Below are 17,106 nucleotides of genomic sequence, written 5' to 3' on the forward strand. Positions count from 1 at the left end.
AACGAGTTTGACTTACCAAAAGGGTTTAACTTACCAAAAGAAGCAAGGCGGGGATGGGAAATGATGGAAGATTTTCACTGCTTCGGCTGTTTAACAAACAAAACCATTAAGTCTGGCAAGCTACACAGTGTACTTTTTCACGTATTTAAATCAACACAATTTCAGGAATAGTTTTGTTTTGTGCAAATAGAAATATTCAGGCTTCTCCTAACATGTCAGAGCTAACTTGGAAAAAGTTGCGAGTTCTGCCTTCACTGTAAATGTTACATGTGTTTCTGCACTGAAGATAAAGAGCCAACAGAGAGTAGGGCAGTCCGCTGGAAAGGTTACAAAGCCCTGCTTACAGGGAATTTTATAATCAGGCAATCATTTGTTACAAGTCTCTAAGATCCACAAGAGCAATCCATTGCTGCGCACAGTTTAGCATATTTTTAAGGAGAGCAACATATCAAAGAAATGTGTAGTCTATTAGCACATCATTAAATAGTTAAACCAATTCTACCTTTTGCTTCCCAGTTACTCTCCTTTATAGCAGACAACTGTGCCAGATAAACAGTACAATTGCTGACTTTCAGAGGTGAGTTGGAATTTGGGATTCCTGTCTATTTCCTCCCTGCTTTTATTTCTTGGTGTTTTTTTAATCTGGTCTCCCAGTGTTGTTCAGTGCTGTTTTACTCAGGAATGTATTTCTTGGTCTACTTCATCCCAATGAAAGCATAAACAAAAAGATTCATGAAATTCTGGGGAGCAAGTTAGATTTTTCCCAGCCTTTGATGTGACTTAAAAATGAAGGTACTATCGAGAAATAACAACATATGGAGTAGCTTTATATTGTTATATATACATATAATTTGATTCCTATGCAGTAGAAGTTATAAAGGTTAAAGGCCTATTTGACCTTAGCTGTGACATTCTACATGATGTCCTCTATAGCTCTGATACTGCTGTAGTGGTGGGTATATGGAGTATTTAGACTGGTGATGGAGAATACTTTAATTATGCAGGGTGGTGGTGGTACAAACACATCTCAGCTAGTGCAGGGTGTGTAGGCTCACCACTACCACGCTGCACTTTCACTAACAAGTCTTGTATCCAGTTGTCTGCTGGCTCACATCCAGACAACTCCAGTGACTCTACGTCACCTTCCCTCGGCTTTTATTTCTAAGCTGCAGAATAAGATTGGGGAGCTGGTGGTCTGGCATAAGTCCCCTCTGAGGATCACTGGTGGTCACAGGTGCTGCTGGTGATTACCATGAGGTACATATGTGGTGTATGTCACCTTGTCTTAGTGATCTGACCTAATCTAGATTTTTTTCAACAGGCCCTGGAATGGGTTGCTCAGACAGGTTGTCATGTCTCCATCATTGGAGGTATCTGGGACTTGGGTAGAGCAAGCCCTGTTCAACCTTTTCTAACTGGACCTGTGCAGGGCTGGACTGAACATCTCCAAGGTCCTTCACAACCTCAACCATTCTGTGGTTTTATGATGTAGCACCCTCCAGAGGACACCACACACTTCCTTGTGACTCTGCTTGCACCAGGGCACAGTGGCTTAGACCAGGACAGACTCTGTAGCAACATCTGGGCATGCCCTTTAACACGTTCCTTGCCAGGAAGGGACACTGGCAGCGCCCTCGGTCATCCTCTGGTCTTCTCATGGCAGGTTAAGGTTCTGTCTGCTGTCATTTTGCTGCCAAATCCGTGATGAGTAGAGATAATACTTCAAAGTGTGTGCGGTAGGCTTATGTCCACTACATGGCTGCTGTGACTGTGAGTGGTCAGACTTCATGACGAGTGATTCCTTCTGTCCCAGACCCACAGTGCCCTCTCCCTTCTTCATGTGACATCTGTACAAAGCTGATTGCTATAGACTAACAGCTGCTTTCCTAAAATAAATATTAAGCTCCTCTTGATGTCCCTGAAATTTCTGCTCTGAGCTGAGACCATAAAAACACAGATGAGGAGAGGTGTGCTTCTTGCAGTTCCAGCCTGGACCAGCATGGTATCACAGATCGGAGAAGAGCCAAAGCAGATATGAAGGGACATCTATGACGGTTGTGGATTTGGGAGCGGTGGGGGTTAGAAATGGAGTGCAGAGGTGAGGAGGACCCTGGGACTGAACAGCGGGTGCAGCAGGACTGGGTGGGACAAGCTGTGCCACCAGCTCAGAGCTCAGAGCCACCTGGGACAGGGTGTGTGATCAGTTGTCCTCCTGCAGAGCCTCACTCCCAGCTGCTGATCACAGTCAAACCCGTCTGTCAGCAGATAGTTTAGAAACCTACTTGCAAAGTGCTCTGTGCTCTTCTAGTATCAAACTGCCTTGAGGTTGACAACCTGCTATTGCTATCAATAATTTTCTTAAGTCAGTGTAGACTTTTATGCAAGCAATCTAAAGGATCTAAACTCTTCTGATGATCTCCCTAAATGCCAATATACTGCCACATCATTAAATTTTGACGGTGGATATTTATTTTAGTGTTAGCCATTGTGCATGCCATTTCCTCTTTTTAAAGAGTACGTAGCTCTACCAGAACAGCTATTAGGATTGTGAAGGACACAGTAAGTAGGTTAAGCAGAACATCATCCCCTCAATACATATGCTCATTTGTAACTGGATAATCAAACACAAGTTTTGTACAGAAACCTTTCCTCTGACACTGGAAAAATAAAAACATGTTGAGATGCATCAGCTTTGTACACAGGAGGCAAGGATTTATCCATAAGACCCCAACTTCAAGTTTTGGAAAGTATTTAGTAAATGAGGTAGGGCAATATAAAAACGGAGAGAATTATTAAGGCTTTCCTTGGAAAATGTGACTTACTCCTGTTGAGTCTGTGTGATGGATTTCCTACATGGCGCTAGTTAAGTCATGTGAAGCTAATTTACATGGGCAGTGAACATTTTTCAATTTAAGACTGTCAAGGGTTAAGATTGCGGGGTGACAATCAAACCCTGGCAGATGTATTGTTAACCTCCTCTCCCCCACACTTCCCCCTTTTGCCCCTCCCTCTCCCCCCTTCCCACTCAGGACAGGCGATCGGGAGGGAAAAAAAGGACAGAGAGAAGAGAGTTGGAAAAATTAAAGATGTTTTACTAATGCTACTAATAAGAATAGAGAAAATAATACAAAATATACAAAACCAATCTTGAAAGTCTCAGCAACTGCAGGGCCAGCACCCAAAGTCCTGGATTAGACTCTGTAGCCAACCAGAGCTGGATTCAGTCTCTCACTAGGCCTCAGTTCGCAGGGACGACCAGCAAGGTCCTCTCCTAATGTCAGCCATGAGGAAGAAGGGAAGGAAAAGGGACGAGATCCTCGTGATCTCCCACTTTTATATGAAGTATTCACGTCGATGGAATGTTATACACCGTTGGTCAGTTTCTTGGTCACCGGTTTCTCATTGCCCTTCTCGCAAGATGTCCATCCGTGCTTATCAATAAGTTTGCATTTCATTGCTAGGTTTACCAAAACATGTATCTGGTTCTCCAGGAAAATGCAGCTAATATGAAGGCTTTAGCTGACAGGCAAAATTCACTAAAAGAGAAACTTGTTTTTTAACAAAACCAGGACAAAGACTGATTCTGATTTTGGGGAGCTTGTTGGAGATGTGGGCTCTGAAGTGCAGGAGTCTGGAGCACCCACGGCTGAGCTGGAGGCAAAGGGGGCTGTGATCTGAGCACATGCAGCATCCATCCTGCAGCATACTGAGAACCACATCTGACATACCCCAGAGCAGGTGTCCAAACTAGACCCTAGTCCCTTTGTGCTCCTATTTTCCAATCCAGAAATAGAGTGTGTGGTAAACAAAGCCTTGAACAAAAAGCATAAAATCAATCACTAAGCACCTGCTTTTCAGATGAGCACTGACCAGCCTGTATGCTGAATGAGGTGAGGGTCCGTAGGAAAAATAATTAAAGAACATCAAATTAAGTAGTTTCTCAAAAATGTAAACACACACACTGGTCCATTTTTGTGGATAATAATATTTGACATTATATGCTTTCAGTGATTTTGGATATTACAGGCTTCTTTAAAAAAGGAGGAATGTGAATGGGAAGGGGAAGGTGAAGAGGGAAGAAAAGAAGAAAGAGAAGAGGAAATGGAAGAGGAAGGGAAAGGGAAGAGTGGTTTCTAGTTCCCCTTGTAAAGACTGAAAAGGTGACTGTGAGCAATCTAGGGGACCATTAGGGAAACACAAAGAATTCTCAAATTCTTTCATGTTAGTTTGGGAACAAAAGGGCTGATTTAGGATTTATTTAGTGCAGGGAGCTAAGAGAACAGTGCTTTTCAGACTTCATGCAGACTCTCGGCTGGCTTCACTACTATGCATGAATTTTCAAAAACAAATACGCATGTGTATTAAATCCACAGGGGATTTTCTTCATGTGTTCATGCCTTTATCAACTGATCTGAAGATAAGTCAGCGCTTACCAACAGTAGTACTGCCACTTCAAACACCACCAAGACAAGAGAAAAGCAACAGGAACTTTTCTTGAGTCGGAAGGATGAATTGGCAGCTCAAATTGGGAAGCATTGCTTTTATGCATCCCAGTTCAGTCGAGCGAAAGCAATTCACAGGGGCTCCCTGAAATCAAATTATTATTTCTTAATCGCTCACCTATAAACCGTAAGCCCGGAGGGGGCTGTCAATAATAAACTCCGGGGAAGGGATGCTAAACGAAGGGCTGGCAGCAGCCAGCCACCAAGCCAGTGAAACCATCCCCAACCCACTTGCTCGCCGAGGCGCGGCGGCGGCTCCTCCCCTTCCCCCTGCCCCGGGAGGGAGCGCACAATGCAGCCCTCCAGCCTCCCCGGCCCCCCCGACCCCCCGGCGGGGCGCAGCCCTCACCTTGCAGTGCGCGGAGGACATGGCAGCGACGGGAGGGCGGAGGGGCCGAGCCGTGCTGCGAAATTATCATTTTTAATTATTTTATTGGCAGCCTAAAAAAAAAAAAAGTCTAATTATAAGGTAAGCGATTTCCCTTTTTTTTTTTTTTTTTTAAATATTGATGTATTAATTTGAGCGGAGCTAATTGTTCTTGTACATGCGCACTTCACGGGTTAACCGGCTGCGCTGGGCACAGGCGTAGGCGCCGGAGAGAGGTTGGAGCAGGGTCTGCGGCCGGGACAGCCCAGCTCCCGCTGCCGCAGCTCCGGCTCCAGCCGAGCTGGACGGGGCAGAACCGCGCTGGATTGAAGGTTTTGGCTGGAGCCCTGGAGGGTGCGCCTGGAGGGGCCGTGCCGCGGGGCTTCCTCGCCGGGACAGCGCATCGAGGGGTCAGGGAAGGATAGCGGCAGCTCGGAGACAGGTTTGGCAAATTTCATCTCTCAGCTGAGCGCTGCTGCTTCCTTTTCTCACGGATGCTGTCTGTATGCTTTCTGCTCATCCCCCTTCCTCTCCTCTGACCTGCGAAATTAATGTGGATGTCTTAATTGGCGGGCTGGAACAAAGTTCCTGTCCGGTTACGATACTGTTTCATAGCCTGGACGGGTTCTGCTCGTCTTTTGGTCTTAAAGATCTTTGGTGCTTTTCTTCTGTGAACAAGGTGCTAGCAAGGTGGTGGGACTCCGAATCTAGTAAGTGTTCTTATTCCAAAATACTGCCCTTGCTCAATGTTCAGTTGAAGTAAGACAGCTTCAACAAGAATGAACTATTTCAGCAAGCTGGATTTTAAGTTTTACAAAACCAGTGTTAGAAACAAAAAAAAAAAAACAGGACAAAAAATTGTTGTAGAAGGCAAGCAATATGTCCTAAATAAAGAAAATATTTACTATAATTTGGGAACTGTCATATGGTTCTGAAGTAGCAGGATTATTGAATTGCATTTGAAATAGTTTGATACAGTCACTTCTTAAACGTTAATTCAGCAATGAGGAATATATGGGGTTTTTATGCCTCAGCTTTGTGTAGTAGGTAGCCACAAAGTTTGTCTTTAGAGTCACTGGAACTGATAACCAGTTTTTTACAAGTTTTTATTTGTTTTCTGTGATAAATTGAAGGGCATCTCGGGAAGTTATGTAGCAAGGTCATCCAAACATTTATCTCTGTACCTTGTCTTTCAAGTTTAATGAATAGAAAGGAGAAAACAACACAGATGTGCTTTACTCTTACCATGGGATCCAAATCTCATTTACATCTTCTCTCAGTTGAGATGGATGTGAGGGAGGGACTGAAGCTGATGATTTGAAAGTGTTACTTAATATTAAATTTCCCAACCTGAGTGTTAGAACTGCATGTTTTGCTTCCTAGAGAGCCTGACCACCTTTTGGCTTTCTTTGATTTTAGCTGAAATTGTAAGTGCTCAGAATCACTTCAACTCAGCCTCTGGGTATCTCAGCCTGGAAGCAAACACGGAAGCACTCAGACATAGCCCTTAAATGTGGAGGATTTCCCAGTGGCTGTAGAAATAATCTTCAAAATCAGCTGTTGTACATTAAAAAGGGGAAAAAATATGAAGAGGGAACTCCTTTATTAAGTTAAACCACCTCTTGCTGGTTTTCATTGTCCTGGGATTCTAGCAAGCAGCCTCTCACATCACTTAATGGGCAGCAGTTTCCTAATTGCCAGTAGGATGTGTCTCTCCAACTCTGCATATGTGGTAGCAAACTGTTTAGGGCCAAAGTGGAAAGATGAGCTTGTGAAGGTATTTGCTTTCCCAGTGCTTCCCTGGGATGCTGTATGAGTGGCAGAAATGCTGTTGGCCCCTTGGGGAGGAAGCAGCCGTCATCAGCTGTCAGTCAGCCCATCCTTAGAGTGACCAAGTCCTTGTTAACACACTTCTCTTAACCCTCACTTACTGACCATCCACAAAATAGGATGGAAGTCATCACATCCCATTGCAAGAAACTTTTTGGAATTCAAATGGCAAAACAGGGTACTACAAGAGCAGTATGTCTGCGATGGCTTTGTGCTAGAGCAGCAAAGGGGAGCTCTGTGGACCTCCAAGCTGTGTACAAACTCAGTTAAAAGGTCGTCCAGAGACTACCTGCTTCCCTTCTTCCCATCCTCTTCCTTCTACCTGCTGTTCCTCCTGCTGCCCCTGTCTTGATAGCGGAGGAAAAAGGTCTCCACCTCTCTCCAGAGTGCCCTCCATGTTAGCCCCTCCTGTGAGTGCTTCATTAGACATTGTGAGACCCCTTGGGAAGCTTGGCTTAGTCTGTGTGCAAAGCAGGGAGCTAAACCAGGCCAACATAGCTGAAATACGGTGCAAAAATATTCACATGTACACAGTCTGCAGGAGCAGCTTATGTCCTTTCAGATCATCCTCTGGCTTGCCCTGCCTTACCAGAGTTTCCTTGCATAGGTGAGTGTCCATTTCTGTGCTAGAGATGGAAAAGGTCACATGAGCGTTTGTGATGTTTTCTTGTCTTCATGGAAGTACAAATGGGAAGGGCAATGCAAACACTGGTGTAATTTTCCATAAATGTTTTGGAGGCTTTTCACTTTTGCATGCTCTGTTTAAAACATTTTGAAGTGAATGCTTTATTGAGGGGAGAGGTGGGGTTTTGGAAATCACTGTGCATCTTTCTCCTGATAACTGAAACTTCTTCATATTTTCTTTAAATATTGTGAGTCGCTTTGTAAATTGGCTTCTCATATCAGCTATCAGTGCTAAGCATGTTTTTTAGAGTTCCCAGTCTGCTAAATTTATTATATTTCAAATGTAGTCATGAAGCTTATGATCCTTCACAAGGCAAGAAAACGTCTGCTGACCACTATTTGTAATTTCTTTTACAAATGTAGGCAAGAACTAATGGTTCTTGCTAAGCTAAGGTCTTGCTGCAGCTACTGCTTTTACAATTTACAAATAAAATAAATCCCATTTAAAATCCAGTAATGCCTATAGGAGCTCTTCTGTTGTGAAATGTCTTTCAAGACCACAACGTTATTCTCCAACTGTGAGTTTTACAGTTCATATTGAAGTCTCACTCTGGTCTGCAAAGAGATGCTGGAGAAAAGGAGGCTGAGGGGAGACCTTGTCACTGTCTACAACTACCTGAAAGGAGGTTGTAGCGAGGTGGGTGTCAGTCTCTTCTACCAAGTAACAAGTGATGAGAGGAAGTGGCCTCAGATTGCTCCAGGGGAGGTTTAGATTTGGTATCAGGAAAAATTTATTCATGGAAAGGGTTGTCAGTCATTGGAATAGGTTGCCAAGGGAAGTTGTTGAGTCACTATTCCTGGAGGTGTTTAAAAGACCTGCAGATGTGGTACTTAAGGACATGGTTTGGTGGTGGACTTGGCAGTGTTAGGTTTACAGTCAAACTCGATGATCATAAGGGTACTTTCCAACCTAAGTTATTTTTGATTCTATGAAGCCCATCTCTGGAGGGGTAGGATTCGGAAGCTATCAGCATCCCATTGTGCTTCTGTTGATCAGTTCGAAGCTTGGAGGAGGGAAGGAGAAGCAGAAAGACCTTGTGCAATAAAATGCTTCAGCACCAAAGAAAGGGGGACAGTGAGGGCCTGATTACCGTGCATCCTCTGCTTCCAGCACGCCGTTCATGAAGGATGTTAGAAAACTAAGTCCATAGTTGCTCTTCCTCCACTCAGGTGTCTACCTGCTCTGCAAACTGAGATTGGTTGTTGGAAGTCTTCATGCTCCTAAATCCCCAGCATTGCTGCCCACAGACCTTCCTCCTGCTGCCCTGGCACTGCCCGGTGCAGCTGTGAGCAGCTGATGCTGCAGTCTGTGGAGGAATGCAGGGGACACAGCTCCCTGATGCAGCGAGGACCATGCGAGGTTGCATCAGTAGCTTTTGTAGGCCAGTGTCCTGCCCCATTCCAGTCAGGGTCAGAGGCATCTTCTTCCTTTGTGGTACAAAATTGGAAAACAGCATTGTTCTGGGGTGTTTGGTTTTAACTGAGGCAATTAGTGCTTCGCACATATTCATACATAAGAGTTTGCTATTTTATTTATCCCATTTACTGTAAAGGATGAGTGTGATCATCCTGAACGCTGTAGGGCACCCATTCTTCAAATACTGTGGGGAGAACAGAGAGAAAGGAGAGGGAGAGACTACCTGGACCCTCATGGCAGCAGAAGACCATGTGTTCAGGACGACTAGGGCTGCATGTTTTGACATGATACTTGTGGCAACCTGTGGGGAGAAGGTGCTGCACAGACCTCAGCAGTGTTTTCCAGAGACAAGCAGGAGGTACAGTACCCCTCTCTACAAGGAACTTGAGCAGACCTGCCTGCTTCCCCACTGTGATCTGGATGCTGAGCCCCTGAGACTTTTACTGATAAATGCAGATTATCCAGTTTTCTCCAAATATTTCTCCCTATCTTAAAAAAAAAAACAAAATTGAGGTAGCAAATACAGGGACTGGACTGGGGGTACCAAACTGTTGGCTTGCCAGTGTTTCGGCTATATCTAGCCCCCCGTTTTATTATTAAAGCTCTTCTCTCTCTCCTCTCTTATTGTGACCTGAATACAGGTACTTTCAACCTCTTGACAATCCAGAGTGCAGTTGCTCTGGATAACATGCTGAAGATACACATGCTCTGAGTTTCTGAGGTTCTTTTAGTGTTGCGTTGGACCCCACGCAGGTCTGCATTACTTAGCAAACATTAGCAGCAACAGCAGTCAGATGAGAAGTCTGATAATAAATCAGTTGTAAGGTCAAGAGGGGACAACATCACCCCTTGCAATCCTGCTGAAATTCCACTGTAACCATGGAGTTATGATAGTTGTACAAGGATGAAAAGGCATGAGCAAGCTTAAACTCAGCTTTATTTTGGTGTTTAGAAGTAACACTGGAAAGGTGTAGATTTTGTCTGTTACTCTGACATCTGCAAACTTTGACATCTGTAAACTCGGATGCTGCTTTTCCACCCATCCCTCGCAGAAGCAGATTTTAGAAGCAGTTTCCCTAGACATGGAAAACAGAAGTATTGTCAAGTACCTTCTGTGTAAATTCACTTGTCAAATCTTACGCAGCCTAGTTTCACTGCATAAAAGCTGAGGCAGGATGAAATGCTGCACAGTGCTTCCCACCTTGTTCAGCACAGACATGTTAGCAAATTCATCTCCCCATATTGGCACAGTTACCATGCTTTATTTTTGCTTTTCCCAGAGGGGCCAGGCGAGTGATTCCCCACTGCTAACATTCCTGCAAGGCCGTGACAGTGATAACATACTTTCTTCTCCTGTTGCTCAGTCTCATCCCTGGAATTCTTGCCTTAGTTTAACAGGGTTTTTTTTTGTTTGTTTGTTTTTCAGTGGCCTTCTTAGCAGTAGTACCCAGTAGGATCTCAGGTAATTGTGTGGCCAGTGAATTATTTTGCACTCTACTCAGCAGCCTGGCTGGTGTGTACCACCTGTAGCAACTGCTGGGTGAAAATCACACATGCCCTTGATGAACAGACTAAGAATTAGAAAACATATGCAGTTTTCTGAGCTTCTCTACATAGGCTTTCAAGTGGCAAGGCTGTTAAAAAGAAAATAAAGTGCTGTCTTCTGTGTTTTGAATTTATAGAGGTCACTGTAAAATTTTCCTGTGGACAAGGGAGGCTGGAAACATTCTCCGTTTTGAAGATCTCATATTCTCGTATATATGTCCATGACTTTGGGAGACGGGTCATTTAGAGCATCACTAGGTTCGGGAACACTGTTCTGTCACAACAAATAATACTTTGTTGAAGGACGCATGCTATTTCTTTAAAAATGTAGCCTGGGGGAGATGAGGGAGAGTTTTTGGGCAGAAACTTTTGCTTGAAGCAGTGTGATAAAGTAGCCGGGGAATATATTGGATGCTAATAAAGTTCCTTCCTCAGTGTGAAAAATGCATGCTTTGTGAGAGGCGGCAGGTCTTTTTTTACCTTTTGACATTCTAACTTGACCCATAATGAGGCATCCACCTACAGGCCTTTTCAGTCCTTTCCAAAGAGCTGCCAAAACTAAAGAGATTTTTTTTGAGAACAATCTGTGACCCAGCAAGGTTGGCCGTAAGGTTTGTTTGTTTTTCTCTCTCCCGCTGGTTCCTCCTATTCTCTTACTCCCACATCCTATCCGACTCTTGTTTTCAAATGCATTCTTCAGCCTTCTCCTTCACTACCTACTGCATCCTGTGTTCTGCTTTCTGGCTTCCTTCTCTTTTCTTACAGCTTTTCTTTCCAGTTCCTGTTCATTCTGGTCCCGGAGGAGCAATGAGTGAAACATTAACAGTTGCTGGAGGACTAAGTTAATATGGCTGTTGTTATGAGTTTAGGGTTCAGGTGAGGGCTCTGGGAGACATCCTTTGTGTACAACATTGTGCCCTGGAGCTCTGTGCACCAGTTAATTGCTGGGGCAGCAGGGAGGAATGTATATCTGTGCTTTACCCTTTACCATCTACAGGCCAGCATTTAAGACAAAAATACTGATGAAAGTCGATCTCTGCTAAGATATGGATGTTCTGATTATGGCAAGTTAGTTAACAGGTGGTAAATTGCTCTGCTGTTATCACTTTACTGTGTTTCTCGCCTACAAAGAAGCTGAAAAGCTTCAGACATCAGATGAGCAGAGCAAGTGGATTTGAATCATCACATGTCTTGATAGGGGATATGGGAGTTGCTGGTAGTTTGACAGTGGTTTGAAAACCATGTAATTTCACAGTAAATTCAGTGTGCATACCTATGTCTTTTCTAAGTCGTGTTACTACTTTTAGAATAAGGCTCTTATATTAGTAGGGGATAAACGTATTATCTGTACCTCTTTGTCAGTTGAGGATCACAATCCTCATAAATCTGTGCTTACAATATGTGCAGGACCTTCCTGTGATGATGTCAACATATCCTGAATATAAATCACAGATACAAAATACTTACATTACTAGTAATTTCTTCATTGAAATGTTGCATGGGTAAGGCTGGAAAAGATAGGTCTTTATTATCTTTCAGAAGATACACATAATCTGTGTATCATGAGCTTTTTTATTGTTTGAAAATGCAGCTTTGCAGACTATATAAAAGAAGAGCATTTTCCAGCTGAGGTTAGCCGTAGCCAAAGGTTTGATTAGTCTGATCCTTGCAGTCCACTAAATCCTCTATTGTAAATGGAAATGTGCCTGGAAGAAGAAACTTTTAAACATAATAGTCACTGTACTGCCAAATTTATCTTCCTGCTAATTTCTTATGCCTGTGATGCCAAGATGGTTCTAAGTTGTGTGCAAATGTGATCTGTGTTGCTGGTTTATATATAACCAGGATTGATCCGTTTGTGTATTGCTGCGTATAGCAGTTATTTTTCATTTTTTATCTTTTTACCCATTTTTGTGTATGCAAGACATAAGGAGGAATCCACCTTGTAAAACAGGTTTGGTATAAATGGATTGGTGAGTAGATATACCCTGTCCTTTTGGGATATTGTATGCTTTTACCAACATCATCCTATCAGAGAAATAAATGTAAAGGAATGAAAGCCTGACGTATTTGTTACCTATACATGTATATAATTTCACTGCTTTTCAGATTTCTAGATGATTTTATATAGATTTCAGTTAACTTTTGTAATTTAAAATATTTGGTTTGGGAATGTAACTGTAATGGGTAATTATTTCTTGAAGGACTACCTAGGTTATTAATAAAAAAAAAAAAAAGATAAAATGAAGGTGATTTAAGAAATGGAGAAATACACCAAAAACTTTTTTTTTTTTTTTTTTCACTCAATATATCTCTTCTAACTTGTTTTAGGTTGAAGAAACTTCTTGAGCAGGAGAAGATCTATCAAGCCCGGAAGGAGAAGGAACATACAAAGAGACTCAATAAACTAAGAGAAGAACTAGTCAAGCTCAAATCATTTGCACTCATGCTGGTGGATGAGAGACAAATGCATATTGAACAACTTGGTCAACAAAGCCAGAAGATACAGGACTTAAATCAAAAACTAAAGGAAGAAGAAGAAAAACTGAAAATTATTAGTGCAAAAACAAAAGAAGATGGACAAAAACTGATGAAGTTAGAGGCAGAACTTGAACTGAAAACATCATCATTTTCTCAAGAACATGAGGAGATGACTGCTAAACTGGCTAACCAAGAGTCACATAATAGACAGCTAAGGCTTAAGCTAGTGGGGCTGAGTCGCAGAATAGAGGAGCTAGAAGAGACTAACAAAAATCTTCAAAAAGCTGAGGAAGAACTTCAAGAACTAAGAGATAAAATAGCAAAAGGGGAATGTGGGAACTCTAGCTTAATGGCAGAAGTGGAAAACCTCCGCAAGCGTGTGCTTGAAATGGAGGGGAAAGACGAAGAGATCACAAAAACTGAATCCCAGTGTAAAGAGCTGAAAAATAAGCTGCAAGAGGAAGAGCATCATAGCAAAGAGTTGAAACTTGAAGTGGAAAAATTGCAGAAAAGAATGTCAGAACTAGAGAAGCTGGAAGAGGCTTTCAGTAGAAGTAAATCTGAATGCTCTCAGCTACACTTAAACTTGGAGAGAGAAAAGAATTTGACTAAGGATTTAATAAATGAGTTGGAAGTGGTAAAGACTCGAGTGAAAGATCTTGAGGCATCAGAAAGCAAGTTGGAAAAGGCTGAAATAAGCTTAAAAGATGACCTGACAAAGCTGAAGTCATTTACTGTAATGTTGGTTGATGAACGAAAAAATATGGTGGAAAAAATCAAACAGGAGGAAAAAAAGGTTGAAAGTCTGAACAGGAATTTTAAAGTTGAACAAGGGAAAGTTATGGATGTAACAGAGAAACTGATAGAAGAAAGTAAGAAATTTTTGAAACTGAAATCTGAAATGGAGGAAAAAGTGTCTAGTTTGACAAAGGAAAGGGATGAGTTAATAGGTAAATTGAGAAGTGAAGAAGAAAAATCCTCAGAACTAAGCTGTAGAGTTGACCTGTTAAAGAAGAGAATTGATGGTATGGAGGAAGTGGAAAGAGAAATTACAAGAGGTCGAAGCAGGAAAGGATCAGAGCATGGTTGTCATGAGGACAACAAGATTAAAGAACTTACTGTTGAAATTGAAAGACTGAAGAAACGTCTCAAACAATTGGAAGTGGTTGAAGGAGATTTGATGAAGACAGAAGATGAATATGATCAGCTAGAGCAGAAATTTAGGACTGAGCAGGATAAAGCTAACTTTCTTTCTCAACAGCTGGAGGAGATGAAGCTCCAGATTGCCAAAACCAAGGCAATCGAAAAAGGTGAAGCAGTGAGCCAGGAGGCAGAGTTGAGGCATAGGTTTCGTCTGGAAGAGGCCAAAAGCAGAGATTTGACAGCAGAAGTTCAAGCTCTTAAGGAAAAAATCCATGAGTTGATGAACAAAGAAGACCAGCTTTCTCAGCTCCAAGTCGATTATTCGATTCTGCAGCAAAGGTTTATGGAAGAAGAAAATAAAAACAAGAGCATGGGGCAGGAAGTTCTGAACCTGACAAGAGAGCTGGAGCTTTCCAAGCGTTACAGCCGTGCTTTGAGGCCCAGTATAAATGGACGTAGAATGGTTGATGTTCCTGTGACGTCCACCGGTGTGCAAACAGATGCTGTGAGCAGTGAAGCAGCAGAAGAAGAAACTCCAGCAGTGTTTATAAGGAAATCCTTCCAGGAAGAGAATCACATAATGAGCAATCTGCGGCAGGTAGGTCTGAAAAAACCCATGGAGCGCTCTTCAGTGCTCGAGAGATATCCTCCGGCAGCAAATGAACTTGCGATGAGGAAATCCTGGATACCGTGGATGAGAAAGAGGGAAACTGGGGCTCAGGCGACTCCTGATAAAGGAGCCCGAACCCATGGCAGTCCAGCGCATCCTGGAGAGGTTGTCCTTTCACCAAAGCAGGGTCAGCCTCTTCATATTCGGGTGACACCGGACCATGAAAACAGCACAGCTACTTTGGAGATAACCAGTCCAACCTCGGAGGAGTTTTTTTCAAGTACCACTGTCATTCCTACTTTGGGAAATCAGAAGCCACGAATAACCATCATTCCTTCTCCAAACGTTATGCCCCAAAAAGGGAAAGGCAGTGAAAGTCCCCTGGGCTCAGATCGTTCTATGTCTCCAGTCACTATAACAACATTCTCCAGGGAAAAGTCCCCAGAAGGAGGGAGAGCACCCTTCGCCGACAGACCTACATCACCAATTCAGATCATGACAGTATCAACATCTGCAGCACCGTCAGAAATCTCTGTCACTCCGCAGTCACAAGATATGACCATGGGAAGGGCTGTCTTCAAAGTAACACCAGAAAAACAAACCGTCCCGACTCCAATCCGCAAGTACAACGCCAACGCCAACATTATTACGACAGAAGACAACAAAATCCACATCCACTTGGGTTCCCAGTTTAAACGCTCTCCCAGTGCCGCACCTGATGGTGCGAGTCCTGTGATAACAGTCAGACCAGTCAACATAGCAGCAGAAAAAGAAGTTGTGACCGGTACCGTCCTTCGATCACCCCGGAACAACCTGTCCTCACGACCTGCTGCAAGTAAGGTGACAAGCACTATCACTATAACGCCTGTTACGACATCTTCCACACGAGGAACACAATCAGTGGTAAGCAGCATAGTCTTAATCTGTAGTCTTCATGGTGAGGAGGGAAACCAAAGCTTGAGTTTGAGACACCAGAAAGAATGGGTGGGGTGAGGAGAAACTCTTGACTTCCCTACATTTGTTTCAAATACGAACCTAACTATAAAATCACAATTTGGCAGAATTGGATATTTTTGTACCAATGGTGGATGCTAATGTACTTTTGGCACTGCCTCCCAAAGGAGTAACTTTGGAAAGAAATCCCTGCAAAGTTACTGAAAATTATGTAAATCCTGTAAAATTGCAAGTGAGAGGCAGTGTCAAAGAATGATGGAGATGACAGAGCAGGAAACTATTTTTATTTTTGGTGAATGCAATTTCTGATTTCTGAAAATAGCCATAATGATTTTTGGCCTGGCTGGCAGGTCTTTAGAGTCCAAGCATGCAGGCTGGTATTTCTTTGGTATAATCCCATTATATTTGTCATTCAATTAATACTGAACTCCAGAGGAATAAATAGCCAGATGTGGTATCATTGCTTACAGCCTCAGGTCTCTTTTGGCCAGTAAATACTAAAGCTCTTTCTGTTCCTCTGAAATTTTCAGCTTTTATTAGGACCACATGACAATAGTGCTTCTTCTAATATATTTTTCCTGCTTTCTCTCTGTGCCTCTGTGTTGGCTTCCAGGCTTCTGTTTTGTACAAAATCTTACTTAAATCAGTCTCTCACCTCTGTCTCTGAACACACTGAACAATATTTATTGATAGTCCTCCACCAAGGTTTACTATTTTGCATTGTTTTAGTTGGAAATACCCTGGGAAAGAAGAATTTAACCAAAATACAGAACCAGCAGTATTGAATTAGTCCGAAAGCTTTTTTAGCTAGGCAGAGCCTGTAGCAGATGCTTAAGGGAAGATTATTTTAAGTGGGTAAACGTGCAGTAATGTTTCCAGCGTCTGTTCCCAGTTTTTGGCAATAGGTGGGTATTTCTTTCTGGACCAGGGCCTGTAGCCACATCTTTGTGTTTAATAGACCGTGGCAGAGTTTTCTTCTATTTATTCTTCTAATTGCTTTTTGAACTCATTTATACTGTTGCTTCCGCAACATCAGGGGGCAGTGAATTTGGTTGTGGGCTCTGGAAAAAATGCTCTTTTGTTTGGTACCTTTTATGCAATACCTTCATTGGTTACACCTTCTTTCTTGTATCCTGACAAATACTGAATAGTCATCCCCTGTTTGTTTGTCTGTGCTGCTCAGGATCCTGCAGACCCCTACAACACGCCTCTTCAGGCATCTCCAAGCTGAAATGTCAAGCTGTATTTAAGATACACTTCTACACTTTTGGAGAGAGGCTGCCATTCCTATTTAAGCCCCCTGATTTAAGAAAACTTGCGTTTGTCATACAGATCTGCTTGGGATTGCACAAGTGTGTGCTTTTTCTCTCCACGTATATATAATATATTGTAGATACTTTACAGTGTTTTCCTACATACTAGAAGCAGCTGTTCATTTTTTAAAAAAGTCTTGAATTAATTCATTTACAAACTCCTTTGCCTCTCAGAAGCTTGGAAAACTTTTTTTAAGAGTTTCTCATTCTTTTTTACTAGATGTCTGTCTCTACTGTGATGATGCACTGAACCGTGTCTG

The 17,106-nt window shown here is 42.7% G+C and overlaps 1 protein-coding gene across 14 annotated transcripts in view; it reads left to right on the top strand.

Annotated features, from left to right (window-relative positions):
• FILIP1 (filamin A interacting protein 1) overlaps positions 1-17,106 on the top strand; it is a 126,992-nt gene that overhangs the window by 94,930 nt on the left and 14,956 nt on the right. For 12 of the 14 annotated variants that reach the window (XM_071806852.1, XM_071806858.1, XM_071806860.1 and 9 more), the window contains one exon: positions 12,677-15,482. In XM_071806852.1, coding sequence (XP_071662953.1) covers positions 12,677-15,482 — 2,806 coding nt within the window. Of the gene's footprint in view, positions 1-4,770; positions 4,972-5,092; positions 5,312-12,676; positions 15,483-17,106 lie in introns of those variants that run through there. The other 2 variants (XM_071806863.1, XM_071806864.1) reach the window with 2 other exon arrangements.

Source organism: Patagioenas fasciata, chromosome 3, assembly GCF_037038585.1.
Source record: "Patagioenas fasciata isolate bPatFas1 chromosome 3, bPatFas1.hap1, whole genome shotgun sequence".
NCBI lineage: Eukaryota > Metazoa > Chordata > Aves > Columbiformes > Columbidae > Patagioenas > Patagioenas fasciata.